The sequence below is a fragment of the Eschscholzia californica genome, unplaced genomic scaffold, assembly GCF_041429995.1.
Source record: "Eschscholzia californica isolate CP2 unplaced genomic scaffold, dmEscCali1.0.p SCAF_4, whole genome shotgun sequence".
Lineage (NCBI taxonomy): Eukaryota > Viridiplantae > Streptophyta > Magnoliopsida > Ranunculales > Papaveraceae > Eschscholzia > Eschscholzia californica.
In genome coordinates this window covers 15,241,609-15,262,325 of record NW_028238461.1, presented here as the reverse complement: position 1 = coordinate 15,262,325, position 20,717 = coordinate 15,241,609, and the positions used below count along the sequence as shown (strand labels likewise).

The 20,717-nt window shown below is 38.1% G+C and overlaps 2 protein-coding genes, 1 long non-coding RNA gene and 1 other non-coding gene across 6 annotated transcripts; 3 read left to right on the top strand and 1 right to left on the bottom strand.

The window, feature by feature from the left end:
- The first annotated feature begins 7,304 nt into the window (after nt 1-7,304).
- On the top strand, nt 7,305-9,596 carry LOC147543103 (uncharacterized). Its single transcript, XM_086674039.1, has one exon. It carries the CDS (start codon nt 7,305-7,307, stop codon nt 9,594-9,596), a length of 2,292 nt encoding a protein of 763 aa, XP_086530165.1.
- Nucleotides 9,597-9,684: 88 nt separating this feature from the next.
- On the top strand, nt 9,685-11,257 carry LOC147543102 (uncharacterized). The gene is made up of 3 exons (XR_015224325.1): nt 9,685-9,801; nt 10,184-10,258; nt 11,175-11,257. It is a non-coding gene; the product is annotated as an uncharacterized LOC147543102 (long non-coding RNA).
- Nucleotides 11,258-15,584: 4,327 nt separating this feature from the next.
- TRNAI-AAU (transfer RNA isoleucine (anticodon AAU)) lies at nt 15,585-15,658 on the bottom strand. The gene has a single exon. It is a non-coding gene; the product is annotated as a tRNA-Ile (tRNA).
- A 1,534-nt stretch (nt 15,659-17,192) lies between these two features.
- Nucleotides 17,193-19,939, top strand: LOC147543100 (uncharacterized). Of its 3 annotated transcripts, none has more exons than XM_086637329.1 (7): nt 17,193-17,337; nt 18,635-18,751; nt 18,873-18,935; nt 19,029-19,076; nt 19,206-19,268; nt 19,525-19,588; nt 19,685-19,939. In XM_086637329.1, exons 2-7 carry the CDS (start codon nt 18,644-18,646, stop codon nt 19,723-19,725), a joined length of 387 nt encoding a protein of 128 aa, XP_086493455.1. In that variant the 5' UTR covers nt 17,193-17,337; nt 18,635-18,643; the 3' UTR covers nt 19,726-19,939. The 3 variants fall into 3 exon arrangements, with proteins under 3 accessions (XP_086493455.1, XP_086493454.1, XP_086493456.1); XM_086637328.1 differs by having other exon boundaries at nt 18,632-18,751; XM_086637330.1 differs by having other exon boundaries at nt 17,197-17,337; nt 18,557-18,751.
- The last annotated feature ends 778 nt before the right edge of the window (nt 19,940-20,717 follow it).

Below are 20,717 nucleotides of genomic sequence, written 5' to 3'. Positions count from 1 at the left end.
ATCAGCATGTCTTTATTCCTTTCTCATACATATTATCCTTATGAAAGTCAAGATAATATTTTACACCTTTTTTTTTTTTTTTTTTTTTTTTTTTTTTTGTTGAGAAAGAGAAAACCAAAAGAAAACAACCTAAAGCTCCGAGAACGCCTCCCTGAAGGCCTGATCTGTCACCCACATCCAATTTCCTTCATGCATTCTGCCCCATTTTGCTAACTGGTCAGCCCTCTTGTTCCTTTCTCTCGGGATGAAAGTGAAACCTACGTCCCCTATCTCCAGAGCTAGCTGATCAATGATAGATATGAGCTTCTCCGATTGCCAAGCTACTGCTGATGGTTGTTTATTTAGACGCCTTATTATGTTGAGATTGTCACTCTCAATACGGATATCTTGGATGTAGTTATATTTTGCCCACTCCAGCGCCTTTATGATCGCCAAACATTCACATTCCTCCGCGTTTTGCCCTTTGATCGTGTAAGCAGCCGCAGCCTTAAAACCTTCATGCTCGTCCATCATCAGACATCCAACACCTGCTACTTCCGTGACTACTTTAAACGAAGCATCGACTTGTATCACAACACTAGGGGTTGAGACTTGGACCGGCTGTTCCGTCTCTCGCACTACATCTAGATCACTAATGGCATTGAGAAACCTGGGGGTGCTTTTAATCCTGTTGATCGTCATCTCAGGGGTCATATTAGTTTGAGCTATGCATTTTTCACACCTAGCCTTCCACAGATGCCAAAGCACTGTAGCGAATAGCACCTGAGCATCTGCATCTATGTCCCTCCATGAAGTAATCCACTCCTGCAAACTATGAATGTTTTCTGAAAAGACATTAAAACCAAACCAAACAAATTTGGCGAATTCACAATGTAGCAACACATGGTTAATAGTTTCTCTTTCATTACAGTAACCGCAGTTAAAGATTTCTCCAATGAACTGACCTATTTTGTCCCTTACTGGTAGGCATTTGGTACAACATTTCCACACAAATAGTTTTATTCTAGGAATAACTGGAAGATCCCATATAAAATTCCAATCTTTCGATTCATTTTGGTTACTCGCATCGCGTAGGAAATGATACATGGATTTGATCGAAAAGTTACCTGATTTAGTTAAAGACCATCTAGCAGTATCCACCTGATTTGCCTGTAAATTAATACTAAGAATAGCATTGCATATGTTAGAATTAAAGTATTGGGATAAAATATTCGTATTCCAATGGTTATTGGTGATAAGTTGCTCCACCTTCGTAAGTGGACAATTCTGGTCATTAGCAAGAGGAGGGGGATGGTTTGGTATCCAGAAATCATTCCAAATATCAATATGTGTACCTTGATTGACGTCCCAGAACACCAGGTTAGCCACCAGACTGAGATGTTTGGAGATAGACTTCCAGAGCCAGGAATGATGCTGCTTAGCTTCAATTGGACGCTCCTCTTTCTTGTAGTATTTAGCCTTCAGAATTTTAGCCCACGGAGAGTCTGGATATTTAAGAATGCGCCACACAATTTTGCTAAGGAACGCTTTGTTATCAAGATCAGGGCGCCTGAATCCCAGACCTCCCAACTTCTTGGGGCGACAGATAGCCCCCCAGTGAATGGTGTGAATAGATTTGGGTTTTCCCCACCAGAAAGCCCTTTGCAAGGCTTCAATGCGCCTGCTAATCCCTTTCGGGATAGCGAAGCATTGCATTTGGTATCGGGGAACAGCCGCTGCTATCGTGGCAATCACAATAGAGCGGCCCGCTTGAGAGAGGAGGGAGGCTTTCCATTTGGAAAGCTTGAGTTGAATTTGGTTAGTGATGGCTGAAAAGATCTTGGCCTTATTTGCTCCGATGAATAAATGGGTACCAAGATACTTGTCAAGGGCAGAGGCTTGATGGACTTTGAGATTTCTAATAATCAGTCTCTTGAATTTGGGATGAGTATTTTTCGAGAAGAAGACTGAAGATTTCTCAAAATTGATTAATTGGCCCGACGCATTACAAAAAATATCGAGGATATTTTGGAGAACCGAAAGATTTGCCAGAGAGTTTTGCCCAAAGATGATGCAATCATCAGCAAAAAGCAGATGATTTATCTGAATACTCGAACGAGACAACTGGAAACCCCGAAACCTCCCTTCCCCTTCCCCGCTATCTAGAAGCCTACTGAGGCCTTCCATGACAATGGTGAAAAGGAACGGGGAGAGAGGGTCCCCCTGACGAATACCTCTAGAGACGTTGAAGGTAGGGCCAGGCCTCCCATTGATCAGAACTGCCATAGTAGAAGTCGAAATGCATTCATGAATCATCTTGAGCCAATGGTCGGAGAAACCCATTTTACTCATCACTGCTTCTAGAAATTTCCATTCAATCCGATCAAAAGCTTTTGACATGTCCAACTTGAGAGCGAAATAGCTTTTAGCGCCTTTGGTGACCTTGAAGGAATGCGTAAGCTCCTGACTAATGATGACATTATCAGTGATTTGGCGACCCGGGACATAAGCCGCTTGGAACGGGGAAATGATATCCGGCAAAAGCACTTTAAGACGATTAGCCAACAGTTTAGTGATGACTTTGTACGTGGTATTCATGAGGCTGATAGGTCTATAGTCAGCAGTAGATTGCGGAGCTTTAGTTTTAGGGATGAGGCAAATATGGGTATGATTAACCTGATGAGGAAGGAAGCCATGGTGGAAGAAGTCCACCACCAACTTGATGATATCACTTTTGACTGTCTCCCAGTTGGCTTTATAGAAAAGAGGAGGGTAACCATCCGGGCCTGGAGCGGAATCTGATTTGAGCGATGAAACCGCGAGGAATATATCCGACTCCGTAGGCATTCTAATGAGTCCGCTATTCTGGGCCTCGGAAATCTGAGTATGAAATAGGTTAAGAAGCACCGGATCGATGGAAGACTCCGTCGAAGTAGAAATCGTTTTAAGGTTTTGAGAGAAGATATTAGCAATTTCAGCAACCTCGTAAGTCCAAGATCCATCGCTACAAAACAGGTAGGATTTAGCTACGCCCTTTTTGTTACGGACTACGAGTATCGTAGCTACTAGTCACCATTTTGCTATGGATATTTCGTTCTCGTAGCAAATGCCTACCAACAGCTACAAACTTTCTGTCCATTTGCTACACATTGGCCTGTGTCAAATAAGTATCACGCACAAACATGTATAAAAATTTAGAAGTGTGTTTCAGCTACGGTTCGTTCTGCGTAGCAACTGGTGGGTATTAGCTACGCACAATCCGTAGTTGATAGGTCAATAGTGGTAGCAGTTACTTAATATTTTTGGCGCGGAAAAAATTGCGCCAAAAAATGGGGTTTGCGCCAAAAGTTTTGGGTGCCTTATATAAAAACAACATTAAAGTTGGGTGCTCACTACAAAATATATATAAACTTGGAGTGCCTAAATCATCCCCAATTTTCTTTTTTCTATTTTGGAATTAGAAAATAGAAAGACCGAGAGAGGGAGAGTTCTTTTGTGAGAACCAGATAGAGAGAGGGAGACTTGAACAAGGGTTTCTAACGATTTTTGCAGAGCAAGGGAGTTAGAACGATTAAGGGTTTCTCAGGAAGAGAAATTGACCGAGAGAAGGAGATCCAGAAAACTAGGGTTTCTGCTTATGGTCAGGTATCCATAGATTTTCCCCTCTATCCCTGTCTAAGATGTTTTTGTAGAACAAAAATTGGGTTTATGATATTGTAGCTCTACTGTTAGTTTAGGTTTGGAAGTAGAGAGATGTTACTTATGAATGCCCTAATAACAACACTCTATTAGATCCTTTTTCTCTCTCTACTGTTAGTTTGGTTGTGGAAGTAGAGAGATGTTACTTATGAATGCCCTAACAGTAGCTGGTATAGTAACCAGAGATTTACTCTTGCCTTAGTGAACTAGATTGATGATTAGTCTTTTTAGGTTCTAATATAGGGGAACACTACTGATTTATCCTCTTACCCTTTACCATTTTCATACTCAATTTTAGGGATCCTTTAAGTTCTGATGTTAAAAGAAGATAAACCAAAAGAGTTTCTAGTACTTATTGAGTTCAATTATGTTCACTTATTTTATTTATAGTATTAGTTTCTTCGGCTTTAATTATTAATGTTTGATCATCTTATAACTATGGGCCAATAATCTTTAATCCGTGTGGTTATTCATAATCTTGGAGTGTTGTCTTCCTTTGTGTTCCAAAGTGCCTTGAGTATGGGTGGTTATCTAACCCGAAAAGCGACCATCAAAACCGTTTAATTGTGCCCACAAGCCGAAATTTTGCTACAATGCAATTACTTATGTTTGCCCTAGTCTTATATAGAGCATTTATCACTTGCCAATGTAAGGGGGGCTATCATATTTTTTCGGATTTGGGAGAGGGTCTTGGAGGTGGAATGCTAGGGTTTTAATGAGCTACGAATATTGAAAAAGTCTCCAGTACTTATTGAGTTCCATTATGTTCACTTATTTTATTTGTATTAGTTTCTTCGGCTTTAGTGATTAATGTTTGATCATCTTAAAACTATGCGCCAATAGGATGTTAATCTTGAATACATGTGGGTATTCATAAGCTTGGAGTGTTGGTCTTCCTTTGTGTTCAACATGCCTTGAATATGAGTGGTTATCTAACCCGACCAGAGAAACTGTTAAATTGTGCCGAGAGGCCGAAATTTTGCCACAACCCAATTACTTATGTTTGCCCTAGTCTTATATAGAGCCTTTATCACTAATCAATGTAAGGGGGGCTATCATATTTTTGTCAGTTTTTGGAGAGGGTCTTGGAGGTGGAACGCTAGGGTTGTAATGAGCTGCAAATATTATAATCTTTGAGAAATCTATGTAATCTTATTCTTCATACATAGTAAAAATCATCACGCTGTTGTTCGCCGTAGAGTAGGTCTCACCAACAGGACTGCGTAAATCTCTTGTGTTTTATGTGAATGTTGACTTTTAATGTTGACTTTTAATGTTGCTTTTCTAGTTTGTTAGTTCTTACTCATCACCTTGACTTGGAAATTAATCTGGGTTTGGATAGTTTTAGTTTTTGGCAAAAAACTTAAAGGGCTGAGTTGTTTGAACCGTAATGATAAATATTTAGATGTTGATATAAATTCAGTACTGGCGAAGATGTGATGGTCAAAGTCTATGACTAATGGGTTTTGAAAGGCATTGAGATGAAGAGAAAATTTTCTTTTGACGATGAGACTATTGATGAGAAATTTGAAATGGGTATAGGTGCCATATAGGTTTTCATTAAAAATGGATGCATGATTTGTTCTGTTGTTTTCATGCGGTTGTTCACCTTTGCTGGATTTTCATGTTTTTTAGTTGTGTTAGGAGGACTTATGTCTGGTCTTACTCTTGGTTTGGAGGGTTTCTTGGCCGATGTTGATTATTAAACAATTTTGATCACTGGTTTTAGTAACTTCACTTACGAAATGTCGAAATTGAACTGATGATAATCTTTCACTAGTTCAAATATATACTCATTTTTGTCTTTCTGAAACAAAAAAACTAATTTAATGAGGTTAGAAGGTTGTTATCGCCGGCAGACCGAGGACTAGAAGATCATCGTCACCTGTTACATGTTTGACCATTTTGTAACTACAATTGTTCTTCATTTAATCTTGAAACCAATTTGATAGCTCATTTATGGTTGAAGTTGGATTTTGACTGAAATTAATCCCCAATCAGAATGATAAGTAATCTTAGCAGGTATATTGTTGTTTAAAAAGCCAAAGAAAATTTACTTCTTTTGTCGAAAAAGATTTCCTTTTCCTACTTCATCACTTCAAACATACTTTATGATGTTTGAGTTGTTTTGTAGTTTTAGTAGACTTGCTTTTTTGAAACAGTATGGTTCAATAATTTGGGACACTCAAATTTCAGTGCTTCTTGTTATTTTGGAAATGTGTAATTTTTTTTAATTAAACATGTGTTGCTTAATTAGTCTTTCTAGAATAATCATACTTTAGCCAGTAATTAACTATTGTTGTTTGTGTGGTTCTTAGATATTAACTCGTAAGTACCTCACCACTGTTGCTTAGACGGTTAATTCTTGTGGATTGGAGTAGTTAATAGAACAGTTAATTCTTGTATACACCACAAATTCTGCCATTTGAGCAGCTTAGCAACAGGTTCATTCATCAGAGAAACTCAACCTCGGGCAGGTAACACTAATAAGTTGGGATTGGATTTCGTTAGTCAAAAGGATTAGTGAATCCTTATAAGGTACTGATCAAGTAAGAGTCCTATTGCAATGCCACCCATCAGAGAAATACATGAGTATACATGAATATGTTGCACAGTAAGAATTGTTGAAGTATGAGGGTAAACTTGTTATCTCTCTAGTAATGGTAGTCTATAGATATATTATCATACTTGTGTTTTAGTTTATTTTGTGCGAAGATTTGGTTGTGATTTACTGCTTATATGTCTTGCTTTGAAGCTTCATTCGAATGTTGTGATTTTTCGGTACAAAATTAAATTACATACCAGATCTATGTAATTTTTTTACTCTTTACAATCTGTATTTTCCTCAACCATATCTTAATCTTGTACAATAAGATCTTAGATAGTGGTCTGAGATGTCACTTATTGACTAAAATTTCTTGTCTAATCGTCTCATATGAAATTTGATCATCTTTCTCCACTGTAGGAGGAGTTATTATCGGAGCATTTCAGTGAATTGACCAAGTTTGTAAAGACTCGAGCTTGTAAGTACCAAACGAAACCATTTATTATTATTATTATTATTTTTATGAATTTTCACCTTGCAGAGCTAATTTATAACTGACTTTAGACCAACACCAATGCTTAACTACACTTGCCAATTTCTGCATGCTTTGGTCCCACAACATGATCCTAACTGAAATTCATTATATTAGGACTGATTTTCCTTTTGGGGATTTTATTGAAATACAATGGTTCTTCATCATTGAAACAGAGAGAACTAGGGGAAGTTAGATAAAGAAAGAAGAAAAATGGGTTCTGATAGTTTATATTTTTATGTGTTTGTTGTAATTTGTTTGAGACTTATATGATTTTGTGATTTTCTAACCTAGAATAGAAAGTAATGCAACTTAACACCTAGATGATAACTTTATAGAACTAATGGAGGTACCAAATGTCCTTATTTTACTTTTATTACTATTTCTTCAGTATTGTATGATATGTCAGTTATTGAATAGCAAAATATGCCTTCATTTCAGCAACGTTGTTGTTGCCTTGCAACAACCTTCTTGGTTTTTTTGTTTTTTTGGTTTTTAGGTTGATGATAACTTTGTCGTTGTTGCTTTGTTAAGTGTTTCCTGAAGACGATGGATAAAAGTTGGATTCATATGTGTAAAAATTCTCAAGCTTATGATGATGGAGTTTCTGCATTTCTGGACAATGCTTTTGCTCATGGTTATATTAATGATGAGGGACTTATAAGGTGTCCATGTATAGATTGTAAGAACTTCATCTTTAAAGATAGAGATACAATCTATGACCATTTGGTCTGCAGAGGGATGCTAGGAACATATACAACATGGTATCATCACGGAGAGAAAGCAAAAATGATACAGGATGCACCTGCCATGGTGGGGAATAGAGAAGATGAAAGCAACGATAATGTTAACGATGATAACATTATCGGTATGTTGCATGATTTGTTTCCAAATGCAAATGAAGATATGGTCGATGGGGTGGCAGAAACCGACGGTAATAGCTCTAATAGTGTTAGTGGAAACTTTCACAAATTATTAAACGATGCAAAGAAGCAATTGTACCCTGGATGTGAGAAGACCACAATGTTAGCATTTCTCATTCGAATGTGGCATTTCAAATGCCTAGGTGGGTGGAGTAATAAGACTTTCAACATGATGCTTCAGTTATTACGAGATTCTTTACCGGATGGGTGTACTTTGCCCGAAAACTTCACACAATGCAAAAAAATTATCTCTGATTTAGGATTAAGTTATAATAAGATCGATGCGTGTGAAAATGATTGTATGTTGTTTTGGAAGGAAAACTCCGACCTACAATCTTGCACTACTTGTGGGGCTTCCCGATGGAAAGTTGTGAGATCAGGAAAGAAGAAGAATACACCTGTTAAGATCCTTCGTCACTTTCCTCTTAAACCAAGGTTACAACGTTTGTATATGTCTCCGGAAATTGCGAAGGACATGAGATGGCATGAAGAAGGTCGCACAAAAGATGGAGTCTTACGACATCCAGCAGATTCGATGGCTTGGAAATATTTTGACGAGAAAAATCAAACATTTGCAGAAGACTTAAGAAGCGTAAGGTTAGGTTTAGCAAGTGATGGGTTTAATCCATTTCGATCAATGAGTTGCTCCCATAGTACCTGGCCTGTAGTGCTCATTCCATACAACTTGCCACCATGGTTATGTATGAAACAACCTCATATGATTTTGTCCTTGCTTATACCGGGTCCTAAAAGTCCAGGTAATGACATCGACATATATCTAAGACCTCTAATAGATGAGCTAAAAGAATTATGGGAAGGGGTTGAGACGTATGATGCATATAGTAAGGAAATGTTCAAACTACGTGCTGGAATATTATGGACTATAAGTGACTTTCCTGGTTTTGCGATGCTTTCTGGTTGGAGTACTAAGGGTTTTAAGGCATGCCCAACGTGTCATAAGCATACACACCACAAACGTTTGAGGCATTGGAGAAAAGTATGTTACATGGGTCACCGACGTTGGTTGCCTTTAAATCACAGGTTTCGCAAACTTAAAAATGAATTTGATGGAACAATCGAACATGAAACAGCTCCAACTCCACTAACTGGGAAGGATGTCGTGGAGAAACTAAAAGGTATTCCGTGTAAATTCGGAAAAAAACCTGAAGATAAATTGTCATCTAGTCGAAGAAAAAGAGCACGGGAGACAGAGTCTTTGCCTAACATGCCAGATAACTGGAAAAAATTGAGTATATTGTATGAGTTACCATATTTTGCTGAAAATCTTCTTAAACACAACTTAGATGTCATGCACATCGAAAAAAATGTATTTGATAACATTGTCGGTACACTTTTGGATATTGACAAGAAATCAAAAGATAATGCAAAAGCAAGACTCGATTTAAAGGATATGGGAGTTAGGCCTGAACTTCATCTAAGGTTTGAAGAAAACAATACTAAATGCTATATACCTCCTGCATGTTACTCCATGGACAAGCCTACAAAAGAGTTATTTTGTATGATTTTGAAGAGTGTGAAGATACCAGAAGGTTATTCTTCTAACTTTGCTAGTCGAATTAATGTAAAAGAACGCAAAATATCTGGCTTAAAGAGCCACGATTCACACGTAATTATGCAACAATTTCTACCTCTAGCTATTCGAAAGACATTGCCAAAACAAGTTAGTTCTATTTTAATAGAGTTAAGTTCGTTCTTTCGTGATTTATGTTCTAAGGTGAATACAGCAAATGATTTCAAACAGTTGGAGGATCGTATTCCTGTAACTCTTTGCAAATTGGAGAGAATCTTTCCCCCATCTTTTTTTGATATTATGATCCACTTGATCATCCATCTGGCGTCTGAGGCGCGTATTGGTGGTCCTGTCCATTTTCGATGGATGTATCCTATTGAAAGGTAAACTAATTTATTCAAAAGTTGTAGGACCTGAAAAAAAAGGGCGATGGGGTGTTGTGGGACCTAGAATGAAATTTGACAGAGTTAAAGAAAGCGCTTCTAGCTCCACAAGAAAGGATGATATGATCAAGAATTTGAGTGAACAAGTTGAAGTATTACGCACAACTATGGATCAGATGAAGGAGGAGCTATATCGACTATCTAGTCAGGTATATACATGTATTTAATATGAAATTGTTTAAGATGCAACCACTTAAGCTTATACAAAACACAACGGCATAGAGAGCAGTGTTATAGTTACTAGATGCGAAGTGTAAGAAGACACTACTCATTTAGAGACTCTGACTCTAATGGAACCTACTCTATCCTCATGAATGAGCTTCAAAATACTTTTATCAAAATCAGTAGGTAGCAGCTCCACTTCTCCATCCACAAATCTGGTTTTAGCAAGATAGGCAATACATCATAATCCATAATAATGCAACTATAACCTGCTGTAGTACCAACTTTGCATTACTATTAGAAGTGCCAACTTTGTTCTTTCAGTATTTATTATAAAGATTATGTTTCTAAACATCTTTTATTCTATAGGGTACTTCATCGTGTAACTCTGCACAATGATGAGGATTACATTATTATTGTAGAAAGTTACAAGACTATGCTTTGGTACGTCTTCTAGTTTACTTTCTTACATATTTTGATTTTTTCGTAAGTTTCAGTATATCCATCAATGTGGTAAACTACATATTATGTGCACTAATGGATGTGGTAGACAATGTCACAGTAGTTTTAGAGTATCTATCATATTAGGGAGTCATTTAGACTATACCCATTGACAACCATATCCAACACGCTAGAAAGTTAATAAAGAACCTATGAAGCTTAGTTGAACAACTTCGTCGATGAAACCAACATCAAGGACGCCACAAATGAAACCAACACCAATTCCTTGGATCTTGTGTGGACCTAAAGCATTTATAAGTATATGAGAAACAACAATCTTATTTGGGAAAAGCATGAACCGAACTGCAACTGTATGCATACACTTGCTTTATTATTCCTTCAATTTTGATGTTTACATGAATAATATAAGCAATAACATACCGAACAGTTGGCATATATGAAATTGGGGTGATTTTAAGTACGAAATCTGCATATGTTTTAGTTTCACATAACCAAAGAAGATACCATTCAGATTGAGCAATAATAGTTGTAACAATCACCCATAAGAGCACTTAAATGAAAATTGCCGCAACTTAGCTTGCGTAAATATGATGCAGTTTGCTACTCGTTTTATTAAACTATATTCTGCAATTGATCTTTTGGTATCCACTAGTTATAACTTTACACATTTACTTACTTATTGTTAGCTTGCTTACATTATATATGTTTTTCATTGAATCTTATAATGAATGGTTAGGGTATCATACTCAAGACTTTGTAAATAGTTTTATACATTGTTTGTTTGCATTTTCGAATCGTGATGTTTCATTTGATTAAAAAGATATGATTACTTTTTTTATTTTATCAAAGTACCATTGTTTCTCATTGGATTCTAATGATATATTATCTCTTGTTACAGGAAAATTTGGAGAAGTGAACCCTCGTACGAGATTCTTTTTGTTAATATATAGTACGTTGAACTTTTTAATATGTTGACGTTAGTTAGTTTGGATTGTTTACTCGATATACTACTTTCATATTTGGTAAATTTAATTTGAGATATTTTTTTACTTTGATATATGTACGAAGTATTTTTAATGAATGAATGAAACAGATGGTTGGCATTATATGTGTTTTAGTTATGGATATATGTATATGGATAGATGCAGGTTGAACAGGGTCACGATTGATGGATGCAAACAGGAATTAGGATTTTATAATGGATACGTTTTTGCTACGGATGCTTCTGTAGCTAATGTCACATCCATTTGTAATTATACATGATTTTTTGCTACGACCAATTCCATAACAAATAACTAAGCAACGGTCAAATATTTTTGAACATTTAGTTACGGAAAAGCCATAGCAAAAGGTCTTAACTAGTAGTTACGGATAAGGTCGTAACAACAAGTTCGTAGCTAAAACCTTTTGTGACGGCAATATTAGTTACGAGAAGTGGGTCGTAGCAACTGAGCATTTGCTACGAAAATTGAGGTAACAGCTACGGAATTTATCCGTAACTAAAGCCTGTCTGTTTTGTAGTTACGCTTTATAGCCGAAATCTGGTTCTTTCTGCTCCGATTAATGGCCTTTGCATGGAAGAATTTAGTGTTTCGATCACCCAACTGAATATTGTCATTTCTGGATTTCTCCTTCCAGATACTTTCGAGCTGAAGATACGTGTTTTCGAGCTCCTGTTGTAACGAATTGCACTGCTCCTGATTCTCTACCTCTTGGATTGCCCGAGTGATCTCCGAAATTTTGGTCTCCAAGTTCCCGAAGACATACTTATTCCACCTAGAAAGATGAAGAGCCAGTTGATTGAGCTTGGGTTGAATAAGATAAGGAGTAGGAGGCCAGTGGTTTTTGATGAACTCGCCGCACTCCGGATGCGACATCCAGGTTCTGATAAATTTGAACGGTTTCCGACCTAGCTCCTCCGATTGAAGGGTGGTGAGTAAAATGGGAAGGTGATCCGATCCCACACCCTCCAGATGGGTAAGAAGGGAGGCCGGGAAAGCAGTCAACCAACTATAATTAGCAAGCGCCCTGTCCAATCTTTCCTTAATCAGCGTGCCCTTAAAGTGTTTATTCGACCATGTGTGCTGGGGACCCCTAAAGCCCAAATCTCTAAGACCCCACCCATTGATCACATTATTGATTTTATGAGCATACATAGGCAAATTAAGGTTTCCTCCCTCCTTCTCAGAGGGGTGGAAGATGGTATTAAGGTCACCCAGAAGCAACCAGGGTATATCCGGGATGTGATTATCCTGAAGGTTATTCATCGTAGCCCAAGGGATCATCCGGGTAGTACTGTACGGGCTACCATAAAAGCCGGTTAACATGAACGGGAGGCCAATATTGAGGTGCTGACTCTTGGTATGTATAATGTTATCGTCAGCATGGATGACTTCCACTTGGAAGTCCGTTGTCCAGAACATCGCCAGCCCTCCGGCTGTATTTTTTGGGTCAACCACGAATCTATTATAGTCCCTAAGAAAAGGAAGTAACTTGGAAAGCTGGTCCTTGGATCTCTTGGTCTCAGAGAGAAAAAGAAAGTCGGGTCTATTCTGCCTAAAGAGACGGTAAAGGTGCTTACAATTAAGGACACGACCACAGCCTCTAATGTTCCAAGCCAAAACCGAGACGTTAGGACACGGTTCACCCATCAGACTAAAACCCCAACGCCAAACCAGACCCAAACTCACAGCACTAAAGGCACCCCTAACTACCAACTTTCCACTATCGGTGCCAACAGAGAAACGACAGCCCAACAAGCTCACAATGCACCCCAAGGGGCACCAATCAGGAAAGTCAGAGACTGACTAGAGCACCGAGGTGCCCACAGGTCTCACCAGTGGAACCAACCCACAACCGAAGAACCAAAACCTCACTAAGGCACCCGCTCCCAAGACTACAAGAAAACCGACAGCAGCAACACAAAGCAAGATCAAAGGAGAGATACAAAGCAAGATCAAAAGAGAGATACAAAACGAAAGACTAAACACTAAGCAGAGATTAAATATAAACCATTCAAGTACTAGAATAACAAGAAGTCACTGAACGAAAACTAAACACTAACAGAGATTAAAATAAACCAGCCAAGAACTAGCATAACAAGAAGTCACTGAACAAAATGGGGAGCAAACAGTTGGTAGAAGAGCCAGAGGTGACAAAAGACAATCTCGAGCTAAACCTCGGAAGAGATCGAGATAACCTCTGGCTTTTATACCAACTAAGGACCAACAAAAGTTCCCAAACACACCAACACTAACTGGACAGAGAGACAAAGTAAGAACAAAACAAGCTAAAAGAAAACTAAACTAACAGTCTAAAGAAAGACCAACAAAAAACCGACTAAGTAGCCCTAGCTGGTGAAGCTTGGACCTCCCCTTCATCCCCTGGATTTTCGAACTCCAGACTGCGTGACAACATCATCGAATCATCTAGCATAGCTTGGACTTCCTGATTATCATTGAACAAGGAGTGAATAACCTGGTCTTCCTCAGAGAAGTCTGAGGAGCTGATGGAGTGGGCTGAAATATCTTCTCTCAACCTTTTACCCGACGGGCTGAACAAAAGGTGAGGTGGAATTGGTTGATGAACAGGAGAAGGAGGAGGGGCGATTAAACTAGGAACATCAGGTTCTGGAGATATCACTATAGTGTTTTCCTCATCTTCCATGGGATCCGATTCATAGTCTTCCTCATCTTCCCCTGAGAAGTAGTACTGGAGAGGATGAGGACACTGACTGAGGGGATGTTCCACAATGCGACAGCTTTGACAAATAGCGCCAGGAAATTTTTTATAACTGATTTTGATCTCAGCTACCGTGTCTGAGAAGATAGGGTTGATCACGGCTAACAGAGGAGAACGCACTTCATAAAGAAAATGAACCCTAATGACAGGGTTATCAACAAAACCTATGTTTCTCGGTCGAACTTGAATAATTTTTCCCATGGATTCGAAGATAGCATCCAGATCCCCCCTATTCTGGATAGCTAATGGGATCTTGTAAAGCGAACACCACATAGGTTCGTAGTAGAGGTCATCTATAGGTTCATCAAGAGGGAGGTCCACTTTTTTGAGAACCAAAAGCATACCACGTAAAATCCAAGGTCGACCATAATTGAGTGCGTTTAGCACGAACAAGCTTTTTGGTTTGATCAAGAAGACATTGAGAGGACCCTGAAGATAGGAATAGGCACATTCCCTGAAAAATCTAGATTGGGGGTAAAGGAGACGCTTAATAGTATCAAGAGAGGCTTCAAAAGGGTTACACCAACGGGCCACGAAACCCTGGCTAATAGGTTGGAGTTCCGGTTTGACAGAGGGTTTGTGAAATCGAATAGAGAGTCTACCACGAGAAGTTAGAGTTGATTGGGAAGCCATGAGGGACAAGTGTAATAGAAGAGAGGAAGGTAGAAAGAGGGCTGGTAGAGTTTTGAAGATCAGATGAGGGAGAAGATGACACCAAGATCTGAATATATAGTGGTGGATTAGGAAGGTGGTAGTTGAGATATCTTCGAAACCAGGAACTAATATCAGGTAAGGCCAAGAAACCATCATTGTGTTGCATGCACTGGGATTGGGGGGAGGTCACCACCAGCCACGACTACTCAGTGCCTCCGGCGACGACTGTAGGCATTCTAGAGAGAGAACAGAGCAAGAGAGATGAAAACAGCAAAGAAATAAACTAAAGACAAAAGAGATTAAGGCAAGATACTTAGCTGGAGTGTAACAGCAGCCAAAAGGTATTTGTGATATTTCCGATGACTGATCGACTTTAAGTTGATCTGATCATCACCCAATCGCTCGATAGTTTGTCTCGGGAAGTCGCACGAATTCGAAGGGACTGCTTGTCTTAAATATGACGCACTCCTACCCAGAGAATCGAAACCGCCAGAGAGTTAATGATGAAGATGAGTAGTGAAAAAAACCTAACCCTAACTAAGAGGTTAAGTTAGTTAAGAGGCAGGTAGAAGATGGAAAGGCCCTGTAGTAAAAGAGACTTAGAATGGATTGAGAGTCAATGAAGCCGCTAGGGTTTCACCAGGAACCTTCGTGAATAAGGTGAAAAGGAGATGAAGCTCTTTAGGGTTTCTGACGTCACCCCAGACTCTCTCTCTCCTCAAAAAACCTTTTCTTTTTCGCCCCTTTTTAAGTTTCCTATATACAACCGCCCAACTTAAAAAATGCAATATTTTAACTTTTTGACGATTTCAATGGGATTTTAATAGATAAGGAGTGACTACTCTTAATTTTTTGGCGTTATGAAAGCTCACGTTTTGACCGTGGAGATTTGGCTAAAAAAAAAAAATTATGTTGGCCTATGCAGGTCTCGAACCTGCGACCTTCGCGTTATTAGCACGACGCTCTAACCAACTGAGCTAATAGGCCTCTTGGTTAATAAAGCCTTAACTTCCGCAATTAAACGCTATAGTTTTAGATGATCCTAGTGTTGCTACATTAAACATTGAGTTCCAAAACTATTTGGTTTACTTGTGGGTATGTATTTCACAGTAGACTACCAAATAAGAGATGGTTTCTTGTTGGCTCCCTAGTTTGTGACCCAGTTTTTTTAAGTTCTTTGTTTTTCCGTAAATTCAAATTTGATCCTCACTTTTTAAATCCGTTTATTTTTCATTATAGTTAATATTGTTCTTCCAACAATGTTTGTATGCGCGTCAGCGTGAGCGAGCATGATGCCATTACTAATCCTCGTTTTCGAGGTTGTCATACCAACCACCTACGACGGCTAACCTAATGATGGTGCATGTTCTCAAAGGCGTCATATTTCTGAATGAAACCTTCTCTTCTGAATGAAACCTTCTCTTTTATCCTAACAGTTGCATTCTTATTTAAGAATCTTGTAAGAAATCTCCATGGAATGTGAACTCGAGGGAGGACAAGGATTTGTGTATAATGATGTGCAAGTACGCTACGGTGGTCTGCCGAAAAAGGGGATAGAAATTAGTGGTGATCCTATAAGGACTAGTGATGGCACTGGTGATGCCACCTAAACTGAGAAAAAAAAATTTAGAGCTCTTGGGTGAAGAAGAAAAATAAAAAACGAATAACGTGTTTGAGAACATGCACCATCATTAGGTTCGCCGTTGTGGGTGGTTGATATGATAACCTCGAAAAAAGTAGTGATGGCATCGGTCACGCTGACACACGCAATGGCAATTTTGGAGAAAAAAAATAGTGACCCTAGAGTAAACTGAACCAGGTTATAGTCAACTTTAAATTTATGAAAAACAAAGGACCAAAAGGGAAAGGGGTCGCAAAGTAAGGGCTCAAAAAGAGATAACCTAATAAAACATTTGTTTTCTTTCCTATCACAAAAACTTGATTTTTTCGTCTAAATGTTTTCACATCAATCAACAAGACAGTAGCCAACAACTGGTATCCCGTTGGTAAGAGCATCTACTCTGCCATGCGGAAGTCCCGTGTTCGATCTCATGAAAGTTCAAATCTAGGAACAATGAACTTGAGTATAAATAAAGTAGTTTATGTAGGCTTTAGGTCATTTAATTCCTTGAATTTAGGCAATTTAATTTCGTCGGGCTTTAGGCCATTTAATTTCGTCTGACTTTAATCCAGTAGTAATTCGACAGTTATCGTACTTACCACATTGTATCGATATATCAATGTCTTTGTAATGACGATTGTAGTCAATATCCAAAAAATCAACTGACACAGTGAAAGGGAAATTCTAAAGGCCCCTAGAATTTGCCTCTATGAGAGCGCTTACACAAATAATGAGGGGCGCTTATAGAACCACCCCATATTAAATAGTGGGTCATCTAAAAACGGACGGTGATATTTAACCTCATAAATAACTATAATTATCGTCCGTACGATTAATCTCTTTTAATCACGTAACACGTATGACGTATGTTATAAAACCGCGTCGTGAAAGCCGTTTCTTGTTCATTCTCAAAATAACAAACCCCAAAACCAGAGGAAATATTAACAATTTTATAGAGAGAGAAAGAAAGAAAGAAAGAATTCCCACAGAAGAGAAGATAGAGAGAGAGAAAGTGAAGGAGAGGATTTTGATCTATCGTAATTAGGTAACAACTTCTTTTCTCTGGTTTAATCGATTGATTGTTTCGTTCGTGTTCTTGCATTTTTTGGTATTCGATTCGAAATTTTCGCGTTTGCATGGATTCGTTTTATCATCTAGGGTTTTGAATCTATCTTTGGTCATCTTCATTTGATTTCTCAGATTAACAATTGAGAATTCGTAGATCGGTCGATCAATTGTTGAAAAATATTTACATATATAGATCATTTATTTATGTTATCTTTTGCATGATCGGTTGGATTATATACCTATTGGGAATTTTGGTTTTCTTGGATGATGTGAACCTAATTGCATTATTGCTTGATTAATTATCGGTTATTGATTTTTAATCTTTTCTTGAATTATTATACTTGAAATTCCCAAGTTGTTTGAAACTACTTTCAAAAAAAAAAAAAAAAAAATTTGTTTGAAACTTTTATATTGACATATGAAAAATGTTATTTGGCCCGAAAATTAGGGCAGACCACAGGATGATGTGTACTCCTCCCATTAGATAGAGAAATGGCTCGTCTAATGGGGACCTGCCATATCAGTGTTGGGCCTGTGGTCTGCCCCATTTTTCTGGCGAAATAGCATTTCTCATAACATATATGTTGGTTTGTTAGTTTGTGACATCAAATATGACCATATGGTGGAAATGTGATTTCAAGATAGGTTTCAATATAGAGGCGCCAAATATGACCAACTCATCCGTGAAGTAGGTCTTATAGGACCATATGTTCATTAGTTATTTTGTGAAAGATGCGAAACCATTTGCGTTCTGGTGGGACTCGTCGGTTTCAATACGGATTTTTCTAATTATCAAACTACATGTGAAGCTTTTTGATGCCCACAGTGGAAATGTCTTATTTTATACTTATTGTAACAATACCAGACACATATATGCCTGTTGAATTTGATTCATTTAAGTCAAAAGTTAAACCTCGCGGAAAATTTTATAAGACATTACCATAATGACCACACACTGAAAATGAAGATGAAAAGTACTTCATGGTTCATATTGTTCCTTTGGTGAATCAAATGTCAGGTGAAAAAAGGGAAGAGCTAAGGATGTAGTAAGCATAGATAAGGGAAAATGCGACAAGTTGTTTAAAGGGTTCAATCTGAAACACCCAATGATCACAACTTTTTTAAAGGCTCATAGTTAAATCGTGTGTTAATTCTCACACCATAACTTCATTCAAATTTACCCCATTTTTCGGCAGTGAACGCCTAGTGTTGTGGATTAAGTGGATATGGCAGTGAACGCCAAGTGTTTAACAGTTCATTTTCTGCTGTAGAAGGAGCAGAAGATGTCAGGTCCTGAGGATGCGAAGGAGAAGCAGCACACAGAGAATGTTGAAGATGTCTCCGAGGATTCAGAACAATCTGAAAATACCATGCCTTCACAAGAGGAGGAGGTATTCTCGTCTGAGTTCTTCAAATTTACTAATTCACTTCGTTCTTTACTGCTAACAAGAATATATAAGTGATATTTCTTCTCCTGGAAAAAAAAAATATGATCTTAATTGTCTTTTGCAGGAGGCAGCACTCAAGAAGAAGTATGGAGGCATGTTACCCAAGAAGCCTCCCCTTATATCCAAGGTAATGTTCCATTTATATTTCTTTACTTGCTCGCTTTGTTAGGTTCTGACACCACACCTATTCTTGTTAAACTTATCTTTTCGTCACTGCCAGGACCATGAACGTGCTTTTTTCGATTCTGCGGATTGGGCACTTGGGAAGGTAATATTCTTAATATTTGGAAGGCGTCATACTATGTGTTGTTTGGTGGTTGCTTGTTAGTCGAATGTTATATATTTAGAGGGGCCTAATCGAAGACTTAACTTACCTGATGTTTTCCTCTATTAACAGCAAGGAGCACCTGTAAATGAGAAGCCGAAAGAAGCTATTGAGGCACTGAGACCAAAATTGCAGGTACAATTGTAAAACACATCTTTTCCCCCCATTGGTTGGCTCTGTTTATGCCCGTATGTCAGTAAACCCTATACATTGGCAGTATTAGTAATCATGCTTTGTGATAATATTCTCGACAACAGTGGATCAATCTCACATTTTATTCTTATCTGGTTACCTTTTTCGGAGATAAAATCGAACTTTTTTAGATACTCAGAGAGGGTCATAAATAGGTTTCTTTATTGTTTTCTTCTTTTCTTTATGATTTCATTACCAGCCAACACCACATCAACAAGTCAGATCCAGGAAATCACCTTATGCTCCAGCTGGGGAGGGAGAAGGTAAGTACAGCTCTTGATTATTAAGTTCCTTGTAAAAGCTCTAATCTTGATTATTTTTCCATCATTGATGAGTCGGTCTTCTTTCTTATGTTGCAGATGGAGGGAGTAATCACAGTTCACATGAAACTGATGAATAGAGCTGCCCGGAGAAAATATTTTGCAGGTATACGAAACTGAGAAGCAAATGAGTCCTTATAATACTACAACCATGAATAAGAAAATATAAAGTGAATTCTGTATTTGTTGTAGTAGAACTGAGAAGTAGTTCTGATACAGTTTGGATGCTGGTTGATTTTGTCAATGAATTTCTAATATTGAAAATAGTCCTTGTTCGAGTGGGTAAGATAAAAATGCTTGTTTCCATGGTTTCCTATATTCAAAATGTTTAAAGTACAACCCTGTTTACTCCCTTGTCCACTGCCTAACCTACATGGCTAATAGGACAAAAGGAAATTTTGTCTTTTCACGCCCTTCGAGTGGGTATGAAAAAATAAAATTGCCCCTTGTCTTATTCAAGACAATGCACAAGGGTGTACTTGCATCGTCGGGTATTTTCCTTTTACTATTAAGGTTTCAAGCCATGTCTCTCCCGTAGAAGGACGGACATGTGATATTATACTTAACAAAGTGAACTTCAGAGCTTCAAATATTTCTTCCCCTTTCATGTTTTCTTATAGAAACCTTTTGGTTTATGTTCCTTGATACACTTGGAAAGTAGAAATACACGTAGAAGAAGAATGTTATGTTGCTCAAGAAATGGGGTCGACTAGAGACTGAAAGCTGGCGTGATTGACACCGAGATCATGTAGAGAGAGAAATGACTTGCCCAATGGATGGAAGGCACATCAACCTTTGGTATGTGGTGGCCCAATTTTTAAGACAAATAACACTTCCTGGACATAAAAATTGTCATACCCTAATTTACCAAAGGAAAGTTCTAAAGTAGTGTTCATTCATGCTAAATGTGAACAAACATGAAACTATTAAGATTGTGGAAAAGTAGCCCTGGAGGCACAAAAAGGGAATATGGTGTTGGGGGCAGAGGTTGACCAGCCTTTGGAAAATTTATATAGTTCACATTTTTCTTCATTACATTTTGATTTTTAACAATTTTTTTGCTGCAACTGCT

Bases quoted from the DNA above. Each gene is read 5' to 3' on its own strand.
- LOC147543103 (XM_086674039.1), top strand. From the start codon at position 7,305: ATGGATAAAAGTTGGATTCATATGTGTAAAAATTCTCAAGCTTATGAT.
- LOC147543100 (XM_086637329.1), top strand. From the start codon at position 18,644: ATGTCAGGTCCTGAGGATGCGAAGGAGAAGCAGCACACAGAGAATGTT. The intron at 18,936-19,028 runs GTAATGTTCCAT...CGTCACTGCCAG, and splicing joins AGCCTCCCCTTATATCCAAG to GACCATGAACGTGCTTTTTT. The intron at 19,589-19,684 runs GTAAGTACAGCT...CTTATGTTGCAG, and splicing joins TCCAGCTGGGGAGGGAGAAG to ATGGAGGGAGTAATCACAGT.